The sequence below is a fragment of the Neoarius graeffei genome, chromosome 19, assembly GCF_027579695.1.
Source record: "Neoarius graeffei isolate fNeoGra1 chromosome 19, fNeoGra1.pri, whole genome shotgun sequence".
Classification (NCBI taxonomy): Eukaryota; Metazoa; Chordata; class Actinopteri; order Siluriformes; family Ariidae; genus Neoarius; species Neoarius graeffei.
The window spans coordinates 13,662,192-13,681,866 of record NC_083587.1 but is presented as its reverse complement, the minus strand read 5'-3'; the positions used below and the strand labels follow the sequence as shown (position 1 = coordinate 13,681,866).

At 42.1% G+C, this 19,675-nt stretch overlaps 1 protein-coding gene across 1 annotated transcript in view; it reads left to right on the top strand.

Annotated features, from left to right (window-relative positions):
• The window catches only part of tmtopsb (teleost multiple tissue opsin b), a 45,054-nt gene that overhangs the window by 20,193 nt on the left and 5,186 nt on the right, over nt 1-19,675 (top strand). Inside the window, exon 3 of the mRNA XM_060899698.1 lies at nt 14,653-14,886. Within this exon, the coding sequence (XP_060755681.1) occupies nt 14,653-14,886 (234 nt within the window). The remainder of the gene's footprint in view (nt 1-14,652; nt 14,887-19,675) is intronic.

Below are 19,675 nucleotides of genomic sequence, written 5' to 3'. Positions count from 1 at the left end.
CACATTCATCGTTAAATAATCCACTGGGAAAGTCTCACAGTGTCTCAGAGTGGACAGCTTTTAGAACCACTCACGGCATTTCAGCATCGTCAGAGCGTTTAATCCCTCAAGCTGGGGAATTGCTGAAGGAGTTAGCATTTGATCCGAGCCAATTAGAGCAAAATCCTAGCATGGGATCAGATTAACGCTGAGCTGCTGCTTCTTCCTCCTGAATGACGATGTGTCTAATGAGAGAGATGGAATACAATGCAGAGCAATCAGTCATTTAATCAATGATTTAATCAATTAATCATTTAATTTCTGGGGCTTTGGTGTAACTTCCACATTTGACCTGTTTTCCTTAACATTTGTTAAAATGCACTTCATGAAAATGTCCATCCATCCATTATCTGTAGCCGCTTATCCTGTGCAGGGTCACAGGCGAGTTGAAGCCTATCCCAGCTCACTATGGGCAAGAGGCAGGGTACACCTTAGACAAGTCACCAGATCATCACAGGGCTGATACACAGAGACAAACAACCATTCACACCTACGGTCAATTTAGAGTCACCAGTTAACCTAACCTGCATGTCTTTGGACTGTGGGGGAAACCAGAGCACCTGGAGGAAACCCACACAGACACGGAGAGAACATGCAAACTCCGCACAGAAAGGCCCCTGTCGGCCACTAGGCTCGAACCTAGAACCTTCTTGCTGTGAGGCGACAGTGCTAACCACTACACCACCATGCTGGCCTTCATGAAAATGTGTTTCTATAAAATGAATGCGAAGACTTATTTTTAAAAATATCACTTTGTGTGTAGTTGTTTTCTCACCAGCCAAATACTTTTCATCAAGAAGTTCAGGATCAGACCTTCTTCTTTATCACAAGAAACCAAAAAGGTCAAATTAGCCAAAAGTGTGTTTGCAGTCACAAAGCTTTTCAATATTTTCTCCACTGTGTGGTGTTTTGAACTTATTTGTACAATTATGGTAATAAATCTTGACTAGTTTATTTCATATATTTAAATATTGCACAATTTATATGGTATTTATTATGATTTTGTATTAAAATATGTAATTTATTTAAATATAGTGATTTTTTTTAATGTTTGGGTATATTCTGAAATATATTCATATTATGCATGTAATATGTCACTTCCTTTCAGTTGTTTGGGATGAATGATTGGATGTCCAGGCGGCACGGTGGTGTAGTGGTTAGCGCTGTCGCCTCACAGCAAGAAGGTCCTGGGTTTGAGCCCCGGGGCCGGCGAGGGCCTTTCTGTGTGGAGTTTGCATGTTCTCCCCGTGTCCGCGTGGGTTTCCTCCGGGTGCTCCGGTTTCCCCCACAGTCCAAAGACATGCAGGTTAGGTTAACTGGTGACTCTAAATTGACCGTAGGTGTGAATGTGAGTGTGAATGGTTGTCTGTGTCTATGTGTCAGCCCTGTGATGACCTGGCGACTTGTCCAGGGTGTACCCCGCCTTTCGCCCGTAGTCAGCTGGGATAGGCTCCAGCTTGCCTGCGACCCTGTAGAAGGATAAAGCGGCTAGAGATAATGAGATGAGATGAGAGATTGGATGTCCACGCGAGTTCAAGCATTTGTCAAGTTATGCTACTTGTTTAAGAAGCTACAAGTTGTAATATTCTTTTTTAAGTTTAAATTGTAAAATCCTTTCTTAGACTCGCTAAGGTACTGCAAGCTGTATAATCCTCTCTTAGTCCACAAGCAGGCAAAAGTGGTATGTTAATGTTTGGTTTTTTTAATAATGTCTAAGATTGTTTTGTGTGTTTGAATGTATGATTGCTTGCCTTGTATTAATTTTGTTCAGTTCCACAGTGTTTTTATGTTTGTCGGCACAATAAAACATCAGTGATTAAGAACCTGGGCCCTGGATGTGTGACTAAGGGCAGTATAAAAAGGTTAAAGGTTAATAAATTGTGTTACTATCTCATATTTTATGTTTATTCTGTGTTCTAATCTCTCAGCAAGTGGTGTGTTACAGGTATTTAAAAAATATTTGGAAGTACAGACAACTCGTGTTATTCTATGAAAAGCTTGGCTGTGGTTTGTAATCGTGTTCAGGCCAACACGGTTTATTACGTACTAATTTTCTGCCCTGGTTTTATTATATTCCCTTTGAAGGGCTAAGTTTGCTTTGTTGGTCTTGTGAACTTTTATACAGTTACATTCTCAGCCTCAGTGTTTCGTGACACAAACTCACGTTTCAGCCAGAAAGCTGATTTATTTTATAATTCGGATAGGTTCATGTCTTTGAAAGATGAATATCGTGGTGTCTGCAAAGCCAAAGCTCACATCATCTCTCATACAGAAAGTTCCCCGTGATGCCCGTGTCCTTCACCCTGAGAGTTCATTCATTCATTCATTCATTCATTATCTCTAGCCGCTTTATCCTTCTACAGGGTCGCAGGCAAGCTGGTGCCTATCCCAGCTGACTACGGGCGAAAGGCGGGGTACACCCTGGACAAGTCGCCAGGTCATCACAGGGCTGACACATAGACACAGACAACCATTCACACCTACGGTCAATTTAGAGTCACCAGTTAACCTAACCTGCATGTCTTTGGACTGTGGGGGAAACCGGAGCACCCGGAGGAAACCCACGCGGACACGGGGAGAACATGCAAACTCCGCACAGAAAGGCCCTCACCGGCCCCGGGGCTCGAACCCAGGACCTTCTTGCTGTGAGGCGACAGCGCTAACCACTACACCACCGTGCCGCCACCCTGAGAGTTCTCACCTTTAATTGGGAGTGCAGTCACAGCTGAGCCACAAGCACAACCCTTCTCCTGATCTCCACACCACACTGCAGTGTCCTCCCCCCCGAAAAAAAAAACGCCTTGAGTCTAATAGCAACCTGTGTGCTTTTAAATGAGGAAAGAACAGACAGAAGGGTTCAGAACAACAGGGTGTTAATTAAACCCATGTCCATCAACAAACACGATTAAGCCTCAAAGTGTCTAATAACATCACGCAGCGGGTGAAGGCTTTACAATGCCAGACAGAGGGCACAAGAAAATCACGTGGTAACAAAGAAAAACCTGCTTGTTGTCGATGTTTTAGTGACCAGTGTTAATTACCAGTCATACACACCGCCTAGTGGTCAGTGTTAGTAATTACCAGTCATACACACCGCCTAGTGGCCAGTATTAGTAATTTGCCAGTCCTAAACACCGCCTAGGCGGCACAGTGGTGTAGTGGTTAGCAGAGATAGGACCAAGTCACACATGTGCAAGTCTCAAGTAAGTCTCAAGTCTTAACCTTCAAGTCCCAAGTAAGTCCCAAGTCTTTTTTGTCTTGGGCAAGTCAAGTCAAGTCACAGGCTATGTCAAGTCAAGTCAAGTCACAGGCTATGTCAAGTCAAGTCAAGTCAAGTCACCTTAGGTGTATTGGCGTAATTTTAGCAGCAGAATATGAATTTAATACATTGAAAAGGCAATACATAAGTAAATGTCAGTAAACATCCCTGGCACATGTGCCCAACCTGTTAAATATTTGCATTTTAAATACTCATGTTCTGTAAAATACATCATGGAATAAAACAAAACAGTAATAATGTCACAAAGTTATTTATTGATGGCAAAATTGATTGCAAGATTGAAAGCCAACTAAGTTTCTCACATTGTCATCAGCCAACAAGAAAAATAAACAGAGAATTGGCATTCTGTTATGTGCGTAGTTAAAAGAGGGTAGGACGACACCTTGGGTTAACAGGGGCATGAGCTCCTCCAATCTCTAATCACGTCAGATGAGATGATTATTATTAATAAGATACACGTGGAGAAACCTGAAGTGACTTCAATGCATGTTTGCGCCAGTAAAAAAAACCCCCAAAGGATAGAGAAATGTGTCAGACATAATTTAGGTCTCAAAAAGAAGACCTGTTCGCAAAAGTGATCTTACCCCATATGACAAGCTACAGAGGTGTGTGCAAAAGCGCTCTCTCGCTCTCTCCCTCTCCGAGGCTGCCTCAGCCTGTGCGGAGCGGGGACATATAGAACGACTTTGGCGCGGGAGTCTTGGTTCCCGCTATAATAGATTGTTACGAAAATAAATGTTAAATGAAATATGCATCCCGCGCATTCCTTTCCACAGGAACTTTGCTCACAACGTTTCGGTCGTGGCTAACGCACTGTCCTCCTTACCACAAGTGCAACGTTTCGGGAACAATACGGAAAGGACAGTGCGCGGGATTCATCTTTCCTTGAACAATTACCCAGAGACTTTTTAAATTACCTCACTGGGAAATATCCAATGCACCTGTTCAGTTACAGAGTTGTGCTCTCTAAATTGTAGTCATTCAAACCATTGTTTTGGCGGCCTGGTAGCCTGATATACTAAATGTAAATTCATGGTTTGGATGACTGCACAATTTATTTTCGTAACACTGTTACAGCGGGAACCGAGACTCCCGCACACAGTCAGCCTATTTTGCAGAGTTTAGTATTGCTGCTAGCCTGTATTCAAACAGCAAGTGGCATGCCGGTGAATCCAAATCGTGGCGCTTTTTTCAATAGTGCATGATAGGCAGTGGGACGGAGTTTTCTTTTCTTTTTTGATCGGGTAGTGTGACGAAAAAAATGTGCAGGCTGCTGCACTGCTATTTCAAACGGCTATGATAAACTCCCCTGCCTCTATGCCCTATGGACAGTCTGGCTAATGTACACGAACACACTTACATGAATTTGTACTGCTCATGAACGTGTACATGTTCACAAGCTGAACATTAGCTTAACCCTGAAACAGAACAACAGGGTAGGAAGCTGCTTATGTTATTCAGCATCACGACTGCAAAGTGCAAAATCAACTTACTACTACTGATATACAATATCATTAAACTTGACGTAACTACATTGCTTACCAGCATTCACATAAGAATTTCACAATAATAAACTGAATCCCTAGCTACATCTGCAATGGCTAAAATCCTCCTACCGCTCACTCTCATGGCTAACATTGGCTAACGAGGAGTTTAGCTGCTATCACCAAATAACACATTAATAAACTTACTGGGCAGAATGGATCTTCAAATGCCGGACGAAATTGGAGGTCGTGGTCTGGCTGTCAGAAATCGTTACGTTGCAAATCTTGCACTGCGCCGTTCGTCGTTTACCTTCTAGGCAGTAGCCCTTGAAGCCGAAAGTGATTACTCTTGGGATGGCTGACATGATGATATGATGTGAAATCTGTGAACACATCGTGGCATGGGGCGTATCGGTATATAGCCCACGCACAGAGCGTGCCTGATGGACAGGGCGGTGACAACGCAACGGCAGTGCAATCAAAATTACTGAAGTATGTGCATATTACATTTTATTTTCACAATAAAAACATGATGGAAATAACACTCAAGTCACTCAAGTCATCGTGTGTCAAGTCAAGTCAAGTCCCGAGTCTTAAACTTCCAAGTCCGAGTCAAGTCTCAAGTATTTTCATGTTTTGTCAAGTCAAGTCACCAGTCATGAAAACAGTGACTCGAGTCGACTCGAGTCCAAGTCCCCAAGTCTCAAGTCCCCACCTCTGGTGGTTAGCGCTGTCGCCTCACAGCAAGAAGGTCCGGGTTCGAGCCCCGTGGCCAGCAAGGGCCTTTCTGTGTGGAGTTTGCATGTTCTCCCCGTGTCCGCGTGGGTTTCCTCCAGGTGCTCCGGTTTCCCCCACAGTCCAAAGACATGCAGGTTAGGTTAACTGGTGACTCTAAATTGACCATAGGTGTGAATGTGAGTGTGAATGGTTGTCTGTGTCTATGTGTCAGCCCTGTGATGACCTGGTGACTTGTCCAGGGTTTACCCCGCCTTTCGCCCGTAGTCAGCTGGGATAGGCTCCAGCTTGCCTGCGACCCTGTAGAACAGGATAAAGCGGCGAGAGATAATGAGATGAGATAGTGAGATGGGAGATGAGGGGAAACACCGCCTAGTGGCCAGTGTTAGTAATTGCCAGTCATACACACCGCCTAGTGGCCAGTGTTAGTAATTACCAGTCATACACACCGCCTAGTGGCCAGTGTTAGTAATTGAGGTATTTCACCCACGTGATGAAGTCACGTGACGAAGTCACGTGACGCAGCCATTTTGGACGGCATGCTTAAAGGAACAGTCCACCGTACTTCCATAATGAAATATGCTCTTATCTGAATTGAGACGAGCTGCTCCGTACCTCTCCGAGATTTGCGCAACCTCCCAGTCAGTCAGACGCACTGTCACTCCTGTTAGCAATGTAGCTAGGCTCAGTATGGCCAATGGTATTTTTTGGGGCTGTAGTTAGATGCGACCAAACTCTTCCGCGTTTTTCCTGTTTACATAGGTTTATATGACCAGTGACATGAAACAAGTTCAGTTACACAAATTGAAACGTAGCGATTTTCTATGCTATGGAAAGTCCGCACTATAATGACAGGCGTACTAACACCTTCTGCGGGCTTCGGCATCTGAGCTCCGTATCAATGCGCTGCCTAAGCGCGCAGAAGGTGTTAGTACGCCTGTCATTATAGTGCGGACTTTCCATAGCATAGAAAATCGCTACGTTTCAATTTGTGTAACTGAACTTGTTTCATGTCACTGGTCATATAAACCTATGTAAACAGGAAAAACGCGGAAGAGTTTGGTCGCATCTAACTACAGCCCCAAAAAATACCATTGGCCATACTGAGCCTAGCTACATTGCTAACAGGAGTGACAGCGCATCTGACTGCGTCTGACTGACTGGGAGGTCGCGCAAAGCTCGGAGAGGTACGGAGCAGCTCGTCTCAATTCAGATAAGAGCATATTTCATTATGGAAGTACGGTGGACTGTTCCTTTAAGTCCTTCAGTGCAAGGCGGTATGAGATGGTGGAGACCTTTGCACATTTTAACAAGAAAGTAAGCTGTGATTCGTGTTAAATTGGATCTGTCTTTTATCACAAACACTGTACCCAGCCTTGGTATGGAGCCTTGTTTATTTATTTCTGTGTCCCGTTTCTTTCTAGCCTCTGTTATTGCGTTTTATGTCTGATGTCTGCTACATGCAACCCTAGACAAATTAACACTGCCTTGTTTCACTGCTCAGATGGGTTAACAAACACTGACCCATTTACTTTTTGCTATATATTTTATCAAAATTGCATTAACTGATAAACTAACCTGAAATGAAATGATCACTGCAAAGTCTGGAGTACTCTGTTGGCTCCCAATCCTGTCTCTTCACAGCTGCAATCCATTTGGCCCTCTTGTCTGGGTCAGTAGGAAACCGGTAGTGATGTGTCGGTCGCGAACGATCCGGTTCAAAGAGCCGGCTCTTTGAAGTGAACGACGGGAGCCGGCTTTTCGGTGGGAGCCGAATTAGATTTTTGTCCTTAGGTGTCTCAGAGAGTGAGAGACTTTCACAAAAAAAGTTGCTGTCCGATTGCGTCTTTGTGTTGTCTATTACCATTCAAAGGAAAAAAAGTAGCATGGTGTATGCCTACTTTTTTTGGTTGGGGGGGTTGATGTCATTCACAGCTGCGAAAATACGAAAATTGGTGTAATGCTTAAAGCTGTGGAGCGCAGGGGAGAGGAGTCTGTGAGGCACCTGAGGAGGGGAAAATCAGCTGTGTATTTTATACTGGTAATATAACACAGTTTTGCATTATGTTTGTGAGAAAATAATTTATTAATTGGTAAGTAAGTTGGGCGGCACGGTGGTGTAGTGGTTAGCGCTGTCGCCTCACAGCAAGAAGGTCCTGGGTTCGAGCCCCGGGGCTGGCGAGGGCCTTTCTGTGCGGAGTTTGCATGTTCTCCCCGTGTCTGCGTGGGTTTCCTCCGGGTGCTCCGGTTTCCCCCACAGTCCAAAGACATGCAGGTTAGGTTAACTGGTTACTCTAAATTGACCGTAGGTGTGAATGTGAGTGTGAATGGTTGTCTGTGTCTATGTGTCAGCCCTGTGATGACCTGGCGACTTGTCCAGGGTGTACCCCGCCTTTCGCCCATAGTCAGCTGGGATAGGCTCCAGCTTGCCTGCGACCCTGTAGAAGGATAAAGCGGCTAGAGATAATGAGATGAGATGAGGTAAGTAAGTTTTATTTCTATAGCTAGAACATTGTTACACTGCTATACTTTACAAAGCTTTACAATGGCTACAAAAACTAAAAAATAAAATGGAAAACATCCTATTGATAAAATATAAATAATAATGTAATTAATTAATTAGTTAATTGCAGCAATTAAATCAAAAATAAAATCTCAGGAGCCGTTTGGGAGCTGAAAGAGCCGGCTCCTTATAGTAAGAAGAGCCAAAAGAGCCGGCTCCCGAAAAAGAGCCGAAATTCCCATCACTAAATCAAATCAAATCGTTTATTTGTACAGCGCTTTTAACAATAAACATTGTCGCAAAGCAGCTTTACAGAATTTGAACGACTTAAAACATGAGCTAATTTTATCCCTAATCTATCCCCAATGAGCAAGCCTGTGGCGACGGTGGCAAGGAAAAACTCCCTCAGACGACATGAGGAAGAAACCTCGAGAGGAACCAGACTCAAAAGAGAACCCATCCTCATTTGGGCAACAACAGACAGCCTGACTATAATATTAACAGTTTTAACAGGTATAACCCTCAACTGTCCTCATGGGGCCGTCCTTCACAGGAGTGGGGCAATAAAACGCCGACCAGACACAGGGCACCAGGATGGATCAAGCAGGTCCGAGGGGCAGAAGAGGCCAGCATCTCAATCCCAGGATCAACATGTAACTCAGAGGGACAGATGGGGGGGGGGGGGGGGGGGGGGGAGAGAGAGAGAGAGAGAGAAAGAAAACACGTTGTTAGGTATGCCCTAAAAATGACAAGTATTAAATCTGTGTGGTAGGCTCGCAGAGACGAGAGTCTTTACATCAGGCATGACGCACAATGGCATGTTAATATGGTAAAAAATATATCATGACCTGCTCTGGCTGGATGCTTGATTGGGTGATGGGAGCACACTCCTCAGCAATGATGAGACGCAGATGGGACCCTTAGGCCTGGCCAAGACAATTCAGTTACATTTCACCGGGTCTGGGACATGCGACAGAATGTCTGACGGCCGATTCCCTGCAGGCTACGATAGCCAGTCGAGGTCCCCACCATCTCCACCAAAAGATTTCCTGTTGACTCCATGTAACTCAGAGGGACAGATTTGGGGGGGGGGGGGGGGGGGGGAGAGAGAGAGAAAGAAAACACAGGTGGTTAGGTATGCCCAATGTCACCTGAATAAGTAGGAACAGTATACATATTGCACCGAGTACAAGCAGGGACTCCGGCAACTAACTATGACAGCATAACTAAAAGGAGAGAGCCAGAAGGTAACACAGGCATGAGGGAGCCCCGGGACATAAAGCAGCCAGCCACTGCACCGTCAACAAACTCGAGTGAGCAAGCGAGTGGGGACTGACAGCATCCATACATCCCAGTTTACCAAAACACTCTATGTCTGAGGACCCTCCAGATCTACTCCTTTACCTCATAAACACCATTAACAAAAGGCTTGACTAAACAGATATGTTTTCAGCCTAGACTTAAATGCTGAGACTGTGTCTGATTCCCGAACATTACTTGGAAGGCTGTTCCATAACAGTGGGGCTTTGTAAGAAAAGGCTCTGCCCCCTGATGTAGCCTTCACTATACGAGGTACCAGCAGATAGCCTGCACCTTTTGATCTAAGTAGGCGTGGCGGGTCATAGAGGAGCAGAAGTTCACTCAGGTACTGTGGTGCGAGACCATTTAGTGCTTTAAAGGTCAATAGTAGTATTTTATAATCAATACGAAATTTGATTGGGAGCCAATGCAGTGTGGATAAGACAGGCGTGATGTGGTCACATTTTCTAGTTCTAGTAAGGACTCTTGCTGCGGCATTTTGAACTAACTGGAGCTTGTTTATGCACTTATTGGAACATCCAGACAGTAAGGCATTACAATAATCCAACCTGGAGGTAAAGAAAGCATGGACTAGTTTTTCTGCATCATGCAATGACATTAAATTTCTTATCTTTGCAATATTTCTGAGATGAAAGAAAGCTATCCGGGTGATGTTATCAATGTGAGTTTCGAATGAAAGACTGGGGTCAATAATCACTCCGAGGTCTTTTACTGCTGCATGTGAAGAAACAGAAAGGCCATCCAGAGTTACTGTGTAATCAGAAAACTTACTTCTAGCTGTATGTGGTCCTAGCACAAGTACTTCAGTCTTGTCAGAGTTAAGCAGAAGGAAATTTATAAGCATCCAGTGTCTAATGTCCTTAACACATTCCTCAATTTTATTAAGCTGGTGTCTCTCATCAGGTTTTGCAGAGACATACAACTGTGTGTCATCAGCATAACAGTGGAAACTAATACAATGTTTACGAATAATATCGCCCAGAGGTAACATATATAGAGAAAAAAGCAGTGGACCCAAGACAGAACCTTGTGGAACACCAAACTTTACCTCGGTACGTCTAGAAATATCACCATTTATATCGACATACTGATAACGATCAGTTAGATAAGACCTGAGCCAGGAGAGGGCCATTCCCTTAACTCCCACAACATTTTCTAGTCTATCCAGAAGAATGGAATGATCAATGGTATCAAATGCTGCACTAAGGTCAAGCAACACAAGTAGCGAGACACAGCCCTGATCAGACGCCAACAGTAGGTCGTTTACTACTTTAACCAGTGCTGTCTCTGTGCTATGATGAGGTCTAAATCCTGACTGATACATTTCATGGATGTTATTCCTATGTAAATATGAGCATAACTGCTGTGCCACAGCTTTTTCAAGGATCTTGGAGATAAAGGGGAGGTTTGATATTGGCCGATAATTGGACAGCTGACAGGGATCAAGGTCAGGTTTTTTAATCAGGGGTTTGATAACTGCTAGTTTAAAGGATTTGGGTACATAGCCAATCATAAGAGAAGAATTTATTATTTTTAGAAGCGGTTCAATTACTCCAGGCATTATCTGTTTGAATAGATGTGTCGGTAAGGGATCTAGTACGCAAGTTGAGGCTTTTGATGTAGAGATTAATGAGAGTAATTCAGTTTCTTTTAGGGGAGTAAAACATTCTAACTGATGATCTGATACAGTTATATTGTTAACTACAAGGTCACTTTCATTGTCTAACCTTAAATTAGTAGTTTGAATTTTTTGTCGGATATTCTCAATTTTGTCATTAAAAAAATTCATGAAGTTGTTGCTACTACATACTGCAGGTGTGCATGTGTTGATAGTGGACTTATTCCTGGTTAATTTTGCTACAGTATTAAATAGGAATCTAGGATTATTTTTGTTATCTTCTATTAGGGAGGAGAGATATGTTGATCTCGCAGCACTAAGAGCTTTTTTATACTTCAGGAAGCTCTCCTTCCATGCCAATTTGAACACTACCAATTTTGTTTGACGCCATTTACGTTCCAATTTTCGAGTGGTCTGTTTTAATGTGCGAGTGTCATCATTATACCAGGGTGCTAATTTTTTGTCTCTGACCATTTTCCTTTTTAGAGGAGCTACATTATCTAAAGTATGGCGGAATGTTGACTCTAAGCATTCAGTTGCCTGATCGAGTTCTGCAGGGGCTGACAGTGACCCAATCAAAGTTGACAGCTCTGGGAGATCATTTATAAAGCTCTGTGCAGTAGTTGACGTGAAAGTACGTTTAATACAGTAGCGTGGTGAGGTGCATACATTATTACTCAGACATATTTTGAATGAGATGAGACAATGATCTGAGATAACTTCAGACTGTGGAAGTATGACTATATTGTCTACGTTTAATCTGAATGTTAGTATTAGATCAAGGGTGTGACCACCATTATGGGTCGGTCCTATGACATTCTGCTTAATCCCGACTGAATCTAAGATGGACACAAACGCTGTTTTTAAAGGGTCTTCTGGGTTATCAAAGTGAATATTAAAATCTCCGACAACTAAAGCTTTGTCTAAGGAAATAACCAAATCTGAGATAAAATCTGCAAATTCAGAAAGAAACTCAGAATATGGCCCCGGGGGCCTGTAAATAATAAGCAATGGAATTAACTGGGTAGACTTATTTTTTGAGGCTACATACATTATATGAGTATGAAGAACTTCAAATGTATTAAATTTATAACCAGGTTTGTGTGTTACACCTAGATAATCGTTATAAATAACCGCGACGCCTCCTCCTCTGCCAGTTAGACGAGGCTGGTGTATATAACTGTATCCAGGAGGACTCGCTTCATTTAATGCTATATATTCATTTGGCTTAATCCATGTTTCTGTTAAACACAGTACATTAAACTCCTGATCAGTAATGAGTTCATTAACCATTAGCGCTTTAGATGTAAGAGATCTAATATTTAATAGCCCCACCTTTAGATCAAAGGTGCTGGCAGCAGCTGTACAGTCAGTCTGATCTAATTTTATATTGATTAGGTTACTGGAACAAACTCTCTGAAAATTTCTACCTTTTTGTTGAGCTCGGGGAACAGACACAGTCTCGATGTAGTGGGCCCTGAGTGACGACTCTGTGCAGCTAGCAGACAGTCGGTTTAGCCTGTTCGTCTGCTCCCTGGCCTTGGCTCTGGATTGTCAGAAATTAACTAGGCCTGTTCTGAGACTATGACCTATGCTGCAGGAAATGAGAGCAGCACCTTCCCGAGTGGGATGGATACCGTCCCGCCCTAACAGGCCAGCAGTGCCCTCAAAATTAGCCCAATTATCTATAAAGCCCACACTGTTTTCAGAGCACCACCTGGACAGCCAGCAGTTCAGCGACCATAACCTGCTGTAAGCTACATCGCCACGCCGCATTGGGATGGGGCCAGAGCATACTACAGCATCGGACATCGCCTTCGCTAATTTAAACACCTCTACAAAGTTACTCTTAGTAACCTCAGACTGACGAAGGCGTATATCATTAGCTCCTGCATGGATAACTATCTTTGAGAACCTGTGCTTGCCTAGGACCCTAAGATTACCTGCTATGTCCGGCGCCCTGGCTCCCGGTATACACCTGACTAAAGCTGCTGGTGCCCCTAAAGGCTGAGCTAATTTCACGTGCCGTATGATAGAGTCCCCTATAACCAGAGCTCTTTCAGGTTTCTCAGTGGGTGCATCACTAAGGAGAGCAAACCTGTTCGACACGTGACGCGGAGAGGAGTGGTGCTCCCGTGGGCGAGCCTCAGCGGTAGCTTTGGCTCTACGCTTATGCCGCCGAGCCGTCACCCATTCGCCCCGCTGTAAGGGCTCTAATGCCGGAGTTGGGGGATTGCTAACTCCACCTAGGGCATCCAGACTTTCCCTAACAGAAACTACACTGTTCTCACGCTCACTAACCTGCTCTAAAGCCTGGACACGCGCTTCTAGCACTGAAATCTTCTCCGTCAGAGAGCTAACTAATCTGCACTTATCACAAGTAAAGCTAATAAAGCTATCGCTAGTGACGGAGGAAGAATGACTAAACATCCTGCACTCAGCACACTGAACAGGCTGAAGGGGTGCCATGATGAAAAGATTCACGTACCTTAAATGAAGATCTGTTGATATTAAAGCAGATCAGATGGCCTCCGCTTGTGGACTTTACACAGGAGGAGAAAAAAAAGAAAGCTTCCGGTCTCGGCGTTCTTCCGAAAAAAGAAAGAGAAAAAACCGGAAAAAAAAACCGGAAAAAGGAAAGCGAAAGTGAAAAGTACAAAAATGAAAGCGACAGTCACTAGAAACCGGTAAAAGGAGCGTCCTGCACGCTGTCCCTGTCTGTTGTGGCAGCACAACAAGCAAACACCATGGTTATTTATAGAGTGCTTACTGACAAATTAATCTATTCTAGGTGTCTGTAACACGTTTCTTTTCAAGCTGGTTCTCCCTCTCTGTCTGCAGCGTTAATATGTAGCTTGACGTTCAAAATGGCAGCCACCGGGGCGTCACGTGACCCTGTGACGTCAGGTGAAATACCTCAATTGCCAGTCATACACACCACCTCGTGGCCAGTGTTAGTAATTACCAGTCATACACACCGCCTAGTGGCCAATGTTAGCTGGTAAAGAGGCTGGCTGTGGTAAAATAAACCCAGAAACAGATGGGAGCTCCGCTTTTAGGCAGAGCTTAAATCTATATATTAAACTTTATGTATCTAAGTTAAACTTCTTTCCAAAAAGGTTCTTCAAATGTCAGAAAGCTACATGAGTGAAGGACCGTTAAAACAGCGCAGACTAACCCCCCCCCCCTTTCTTTTTTTTTTTTACAAATGCTCGAACCAAATCATGTTCTTTATGAAACTTTATAAACTCTGAAGCAGCGACTCGGCTGATAAAATAGTTTATCCCACAGAGCTGCTGAGTTCTGGATTGTGATAGTCAAAAGGTGTTGATTAATTTTCTCTAACAGCAGCTCTGACAGTCATGCAGCTGCACATCACAGGTTAGTGCTGCATTGTCCTGATACATTACCGTTTCTATAGTAACAGTGGACACTCCATGTAAACAGATTAAAAATTGTTGATATGGTGAAGTTTTCTGTAGATATTTAATTAACTCCTAATTTATGGAAGGAGTCTCCAGTGTCACTTTGTTTACTTGGTAGAATTAGAGAAAGTTTGTGATGAAGCCATGAGGAGCAGCTCATCCTTCCTGTGTGATGTTCCCAACATTCACTTATTTCTGTTTGACTTCACTGCTGTGTTTTCTGTTTATCATGTGTCCTGGTGATGAAGATGAAGAGGATGAACACAGTGCTGAGTCGTAAGCGTGAGCAGAGGGTTCTCCTCCTGGTGGTCACCATGGTGGTATGTTATCTGCTGTGCTGGCTGCCGTATGGGATCATGGCACTTATAGTGACGTTCGGAGAACCCGGACTGGTCACGCCCGAGGCCAGCATCGTGCCGTCTCTGTTAGCCAAAACAAGCACCGTGATCAACCCCATCATCTACATCTTCATGAACAAACAGGTGAGAGCCATCACCAAAACCTCAAAACGTTTATAGACACAGCTCTTAGACATTTCCTTCCAGTTCTCATGAAACACTCCTGATTCTGAAGCTGATTGTCCTCTTCAAATAAAAAACTGATCTTGACACAGAAACACATCTTTTCCATTCATAGTGCTCCATGGTGTGAGTGTGTGAGCTTCCAAACAGAATTCCAAACTACAGTGACTTTTGTGTCCATATTTTTCTAATTCTTTCCTTTAATAATAAACCTCTTAACATACAATTTTATTTAATTTCTTTCACAGAGCTCAGGTACACAATGTCATTCTGAAGTTAAAGGAGATACGCAGAACCATGGCCTCACTTTCGTTTATAAATGCCTTAAGACCTCAAGAATGGCACAGGAATAGTTTTAAGCATTAACAATAAATCTAATATAATAATTTTTATGATTAAAGTGATTTATATAGGTAGCAGTCTGAGTGAATGACCTTGACATCTGTAACATCACAACAGGAAGTCTATCGGTCTCATCGCCATTTCCGCTATACTAAAACACAGAGCTGACTGCAACTCCAATCCTCCATTTTGAGCTAATTTATCGCCATGCCACATAGATGTGTTGCTGGACGGTGCAGAAATACAACAGAAGGTGGATTAACGTTGCATTCATGGCCCAAGAATGTTCAAACTGCAAAGATTTGGACATGTTTTGCGAGAAGTTCACAGGCGCATTGGGTGGCTACGAAGTGATCTCTCCTCTGCTCTGCACATTTTAGTGAAGACCTCTGAAACCTGGTGATCTGATCTGGTGATGAAACCTCTGATCTGTTGAGGAGCGTTGGCTATAAGCCTGTATTGAAAAAGGGTGCAGTACCAACAATCAAAGAAAAAGAAAACTACAAGAAAAGGAAAGTATTTATTTTATTTTTTATTTTTTTAAAGGAAAGTGAGTTCAGTTGCACCAGTCCTCCCGGAGTAAGCCGAGGGTTGTTGCTGGAACGGAACGCAACGGGACATATCGCTCGGGCAGTGACCTCCCTGCAGTTGTTGCTAAAACCGGTGACATCCCACTCCGTTCCGGGTTTTAGTAATTGCCTGAGCCCAGCAGTAATGGCGGACTACACAGTATGAAGAAAAGTGAATGAGTGGAGCAGACGTCTTATTTCTAAACTGGATATTGCTGCCATCTCACCCTTACATGGAAGAAGCGAATGAACGGAGAACTGAACAAATAACTGAAAGTCAGATTGTTTCAAAAACAATCGGTCTTCAAGAAGCTAGAACACAGATGGGTAAGCTCCGACTCTCATTTGGATAAAAAAAACACGTTGTTTACCTGCATTTAGATTAATACATGTAACTTGTATTGTGTGTTTAAGTTACTGGTATAAGATTATTTAATTTGCTTCAAAATGTGATTGTCTCAGGTCACCTGATTATTTAATTAGCCTTTTACGTTTTATCAGTGAAAATGCATGCATGTACTTGTATGTTGCATAAGTTATAACACCTATCCTGTTTTAATGAGAGTCAACCCACAATCAATGAAGTCAAGTCAGTCTTAGTTGAGCAAGTCGGTAACGGTATTTCTTACTTTCACCATAAATTTCTATATGACTTTGGCCTATAGCTGTAAAAGGCCTCGGCCTTAAAACCGGTTCCTACTGTGATGTCACGCACTCAAGGCTGGCTGGCTCAGCGGGGCAGCTTGAATGCCAACTTTGCGGTCAATTTTAACTCTCAAAAATACATATTTTTAAATTCCCATTTATGCAGCATACAAGAGTCAAGGATGGAGATACTATCCACTCAGAAATTTATTTAAAAATAAAGGCTCTGCGTATCTCCTTTAAAGGATTTTTGGTCATGTGACCACTTATATAAACCCACTCACACAAAAATGGATATGAAATTAAGGTGGTTAGAGTTTAATGTATTGCTCACATTTGGGTGAAAACACATGAAGAACTCTTTTAAAGCTTTACAAACTCAATTTCTGGTGATAGCTGGGAGCACAGAGCATAAATCCGTCGATGATTACTGTTCATTTACCGTTTATGTCTTTTTAAATGTAATGTGCCTTTGATTTTTCTAATTCTATAATTTTATTCAAATAATTCTTCAAGCCCAATTTTTTCCCCTCTGTGGTTTTATTCATACTTTAAATTTCACATGAATATATTCACCTGTGTAAAATGAATATCAGTTCCATCATACAGACAAGAATGGGTTTTTTTTTCCCTCTCTGGTGAACACGTGTGCATCACCCTGCACTGGAGAGCCACTGAGGATGGAAAGATGTTTGTCCAATGTGTCCGTGGAAGATGTCGAGTTCACTGTATGTCATTTTCAGTCTTCAATTCCTCCCAGCCCGTAACTTTGGTAACTGTGAGTTGAGGCGAGTTGAAGACTTAAAGTGCTGTACAGATTCAAGTATCAGCCTTTCCACCATCAGACACAAAAAAGAACTGAGATGAGGAAGGAAACATACACATTCTTCCTGCTTTAGGAAAGAGCTGGTGAGTAAATCTGGTGCTGTCACGGTGTCTGTAATCACACAGATCTTTTTCCATCAGATTCATGAACACTGGAGCATTCTGTCCATCCTGCCCATGCATACTGGAAGACAAACCTTCTTGTAAAATAACTGTGGTGTTCTGTAAAATATTTTATAAATGGCACTGGAAAATGTATTGAGAATAGATTTAGAATAGAGAAAAAAAACCTGAGGTGGAACGATGCAGGACTTTCCGGGTTCCTGTGTCCATTTCATGTCAGTAACAGAACATAAAAAGTATGAGGACGCTTTTGGACATTGAGGGTGCCAATATTTTAATCCTAGCAAGAAATTTGAGATTTGACTCTGATGTTATTTGAGTAGTCATGTACAAGAGATGAGAGGGAAAAATATTTCAACCATTTTTCTCCTCATCATGAAGATGGAACATCAGTCAAACCAAACTAGTGTCTTGTTGGTTTAATCTTTATGATCTAAGGGTGCACAAACTTTTGCACTGTATATAACCACTTTCAAATCTCGCCATTTAAGCTGTTATACAGAATGTGTAGATGTGTTTAGTGTTCCTCTACATATACAGAATTAACCATAATTGCTTCAATAAGTCTTGTTCGTCTCTTACATGAAAGGTCAGAGGGATAGAAATTTATCCAGGTTTAAATATTCTGTGTAATTATTCTGTTGTTAGAATGTAGGTTATGTTCAGGAAAATGCCTGTTTGGTGGGTGATAAGTCACAGAGAAGTTGTGATTAAATGTCACACTGATGTGTATATCATTAGTTTCTCAGATGTTCTCAGGAACGCAGTGACCTTTTGCTTAAAGGATTCGGTTCTGTTTGGCATTTTATATTTCTGATTAGCATTACTGAGTTCTCCTGGATTTCACACCTCTAGTTTATATTTTATTTACTGTATATGTTTACGTTTACATTATTGACAGCAGATGACATTATTATTCTGAGCAACTTACACAAGTGCTTCATAGTCTCTTCATCATCACAGTAGTACAAATCCTGAGGATTTTAGGCCACTTTCACGTCTCTGGTTCCGTGTGTCGAGTCTGAATCGGGGTTAATTGATTGATTTGAGTCATTGCACAAAACAAAAGGCAGCAAAACATTGTGTAAGGGGTGTAAAGGGCTGAAGGCGTTTTACTGAGTGCTCATAGAAATCGCAAACTCACTTGAGCACAGAGAACACTGAGCTGGCGCTCAATAAATGATGAAATAATTATATAAATAACAAGTCTTCTGGTTCTTTTTTTTTTCTTTTATGTATTTTGTTGGTCCAACTCTCCAGATTAGATGACATTTCTTCAATGTTACAGCTCTGTCCTGAGTTTCCTAAAAGCATCATAACACAAAGATCATCGTTAAATGGTAGATTGAGCAGTACAATGAACACTCTCTCTCCTAGTTAAGCTGCTCTTAGTGTTAAGAGGCTTTTGGGAAACCCACCCTAGTCTTTTTGCTCAGTGTCTCCAGGCTCAGTTTAGCAACTTGTAGTAGTAATAATAATAATAATAATAATAATAATAATAAAATACCATAACCTAAACCCCTTAGATCCATTGTTTGTGTCAATTAGAGGTAATGAATCCTTCCAAAACCTTTTAAGATGCATACACATGTCACAGGAGTGGAACTTTTATGCCTGTGTCTTTTAAAACATACCCAACTCACCAAAAATAACCTCCAAGTTCTATAATCTGTGAGAGATTGTCTTTCACATGACAAAAATAACACTTCAGCAGTTTTGTGTGCTTGTAGATTTACTCATCTATCAATCTCATCAATAACTAAATAAATTAATAAATGTGGACCAGAGACTGTGTGTAAATTAATACAGCTGAAGGGCAAGTAATAAATGTGTGGAAGCTCATTACAGAACATGGAACAGCATCGGGAACTCTTCAGTGTCTCCTCAAAAAAAAAAAAAACTACAGTAATACCGTGTTCACAGAAAACTGATATAAACTCTTACATATCAGAGATGTGACCAGATCACGTTCTTCTCTGATGACTTCGTGTTTCAGATGATACACAACCATATTTCCCTCATATATTACACTGTATTTGGAAGCAGTTTACTTAAAGGACTTTAGGAAAAATACCACTAAAAACACGACTTACACAAAACCACAGCTTTTTTTAGTTACTCATTAACTTACATGGCAAATAAAATTAATAAAATAAAATAATAAATGTAATAAAATCAAGTCAAGTCAAGTTTATTTTTATAGTGCTTTTAACAATAGACGTTGTCACAAAGCAGCTTTACAGAAT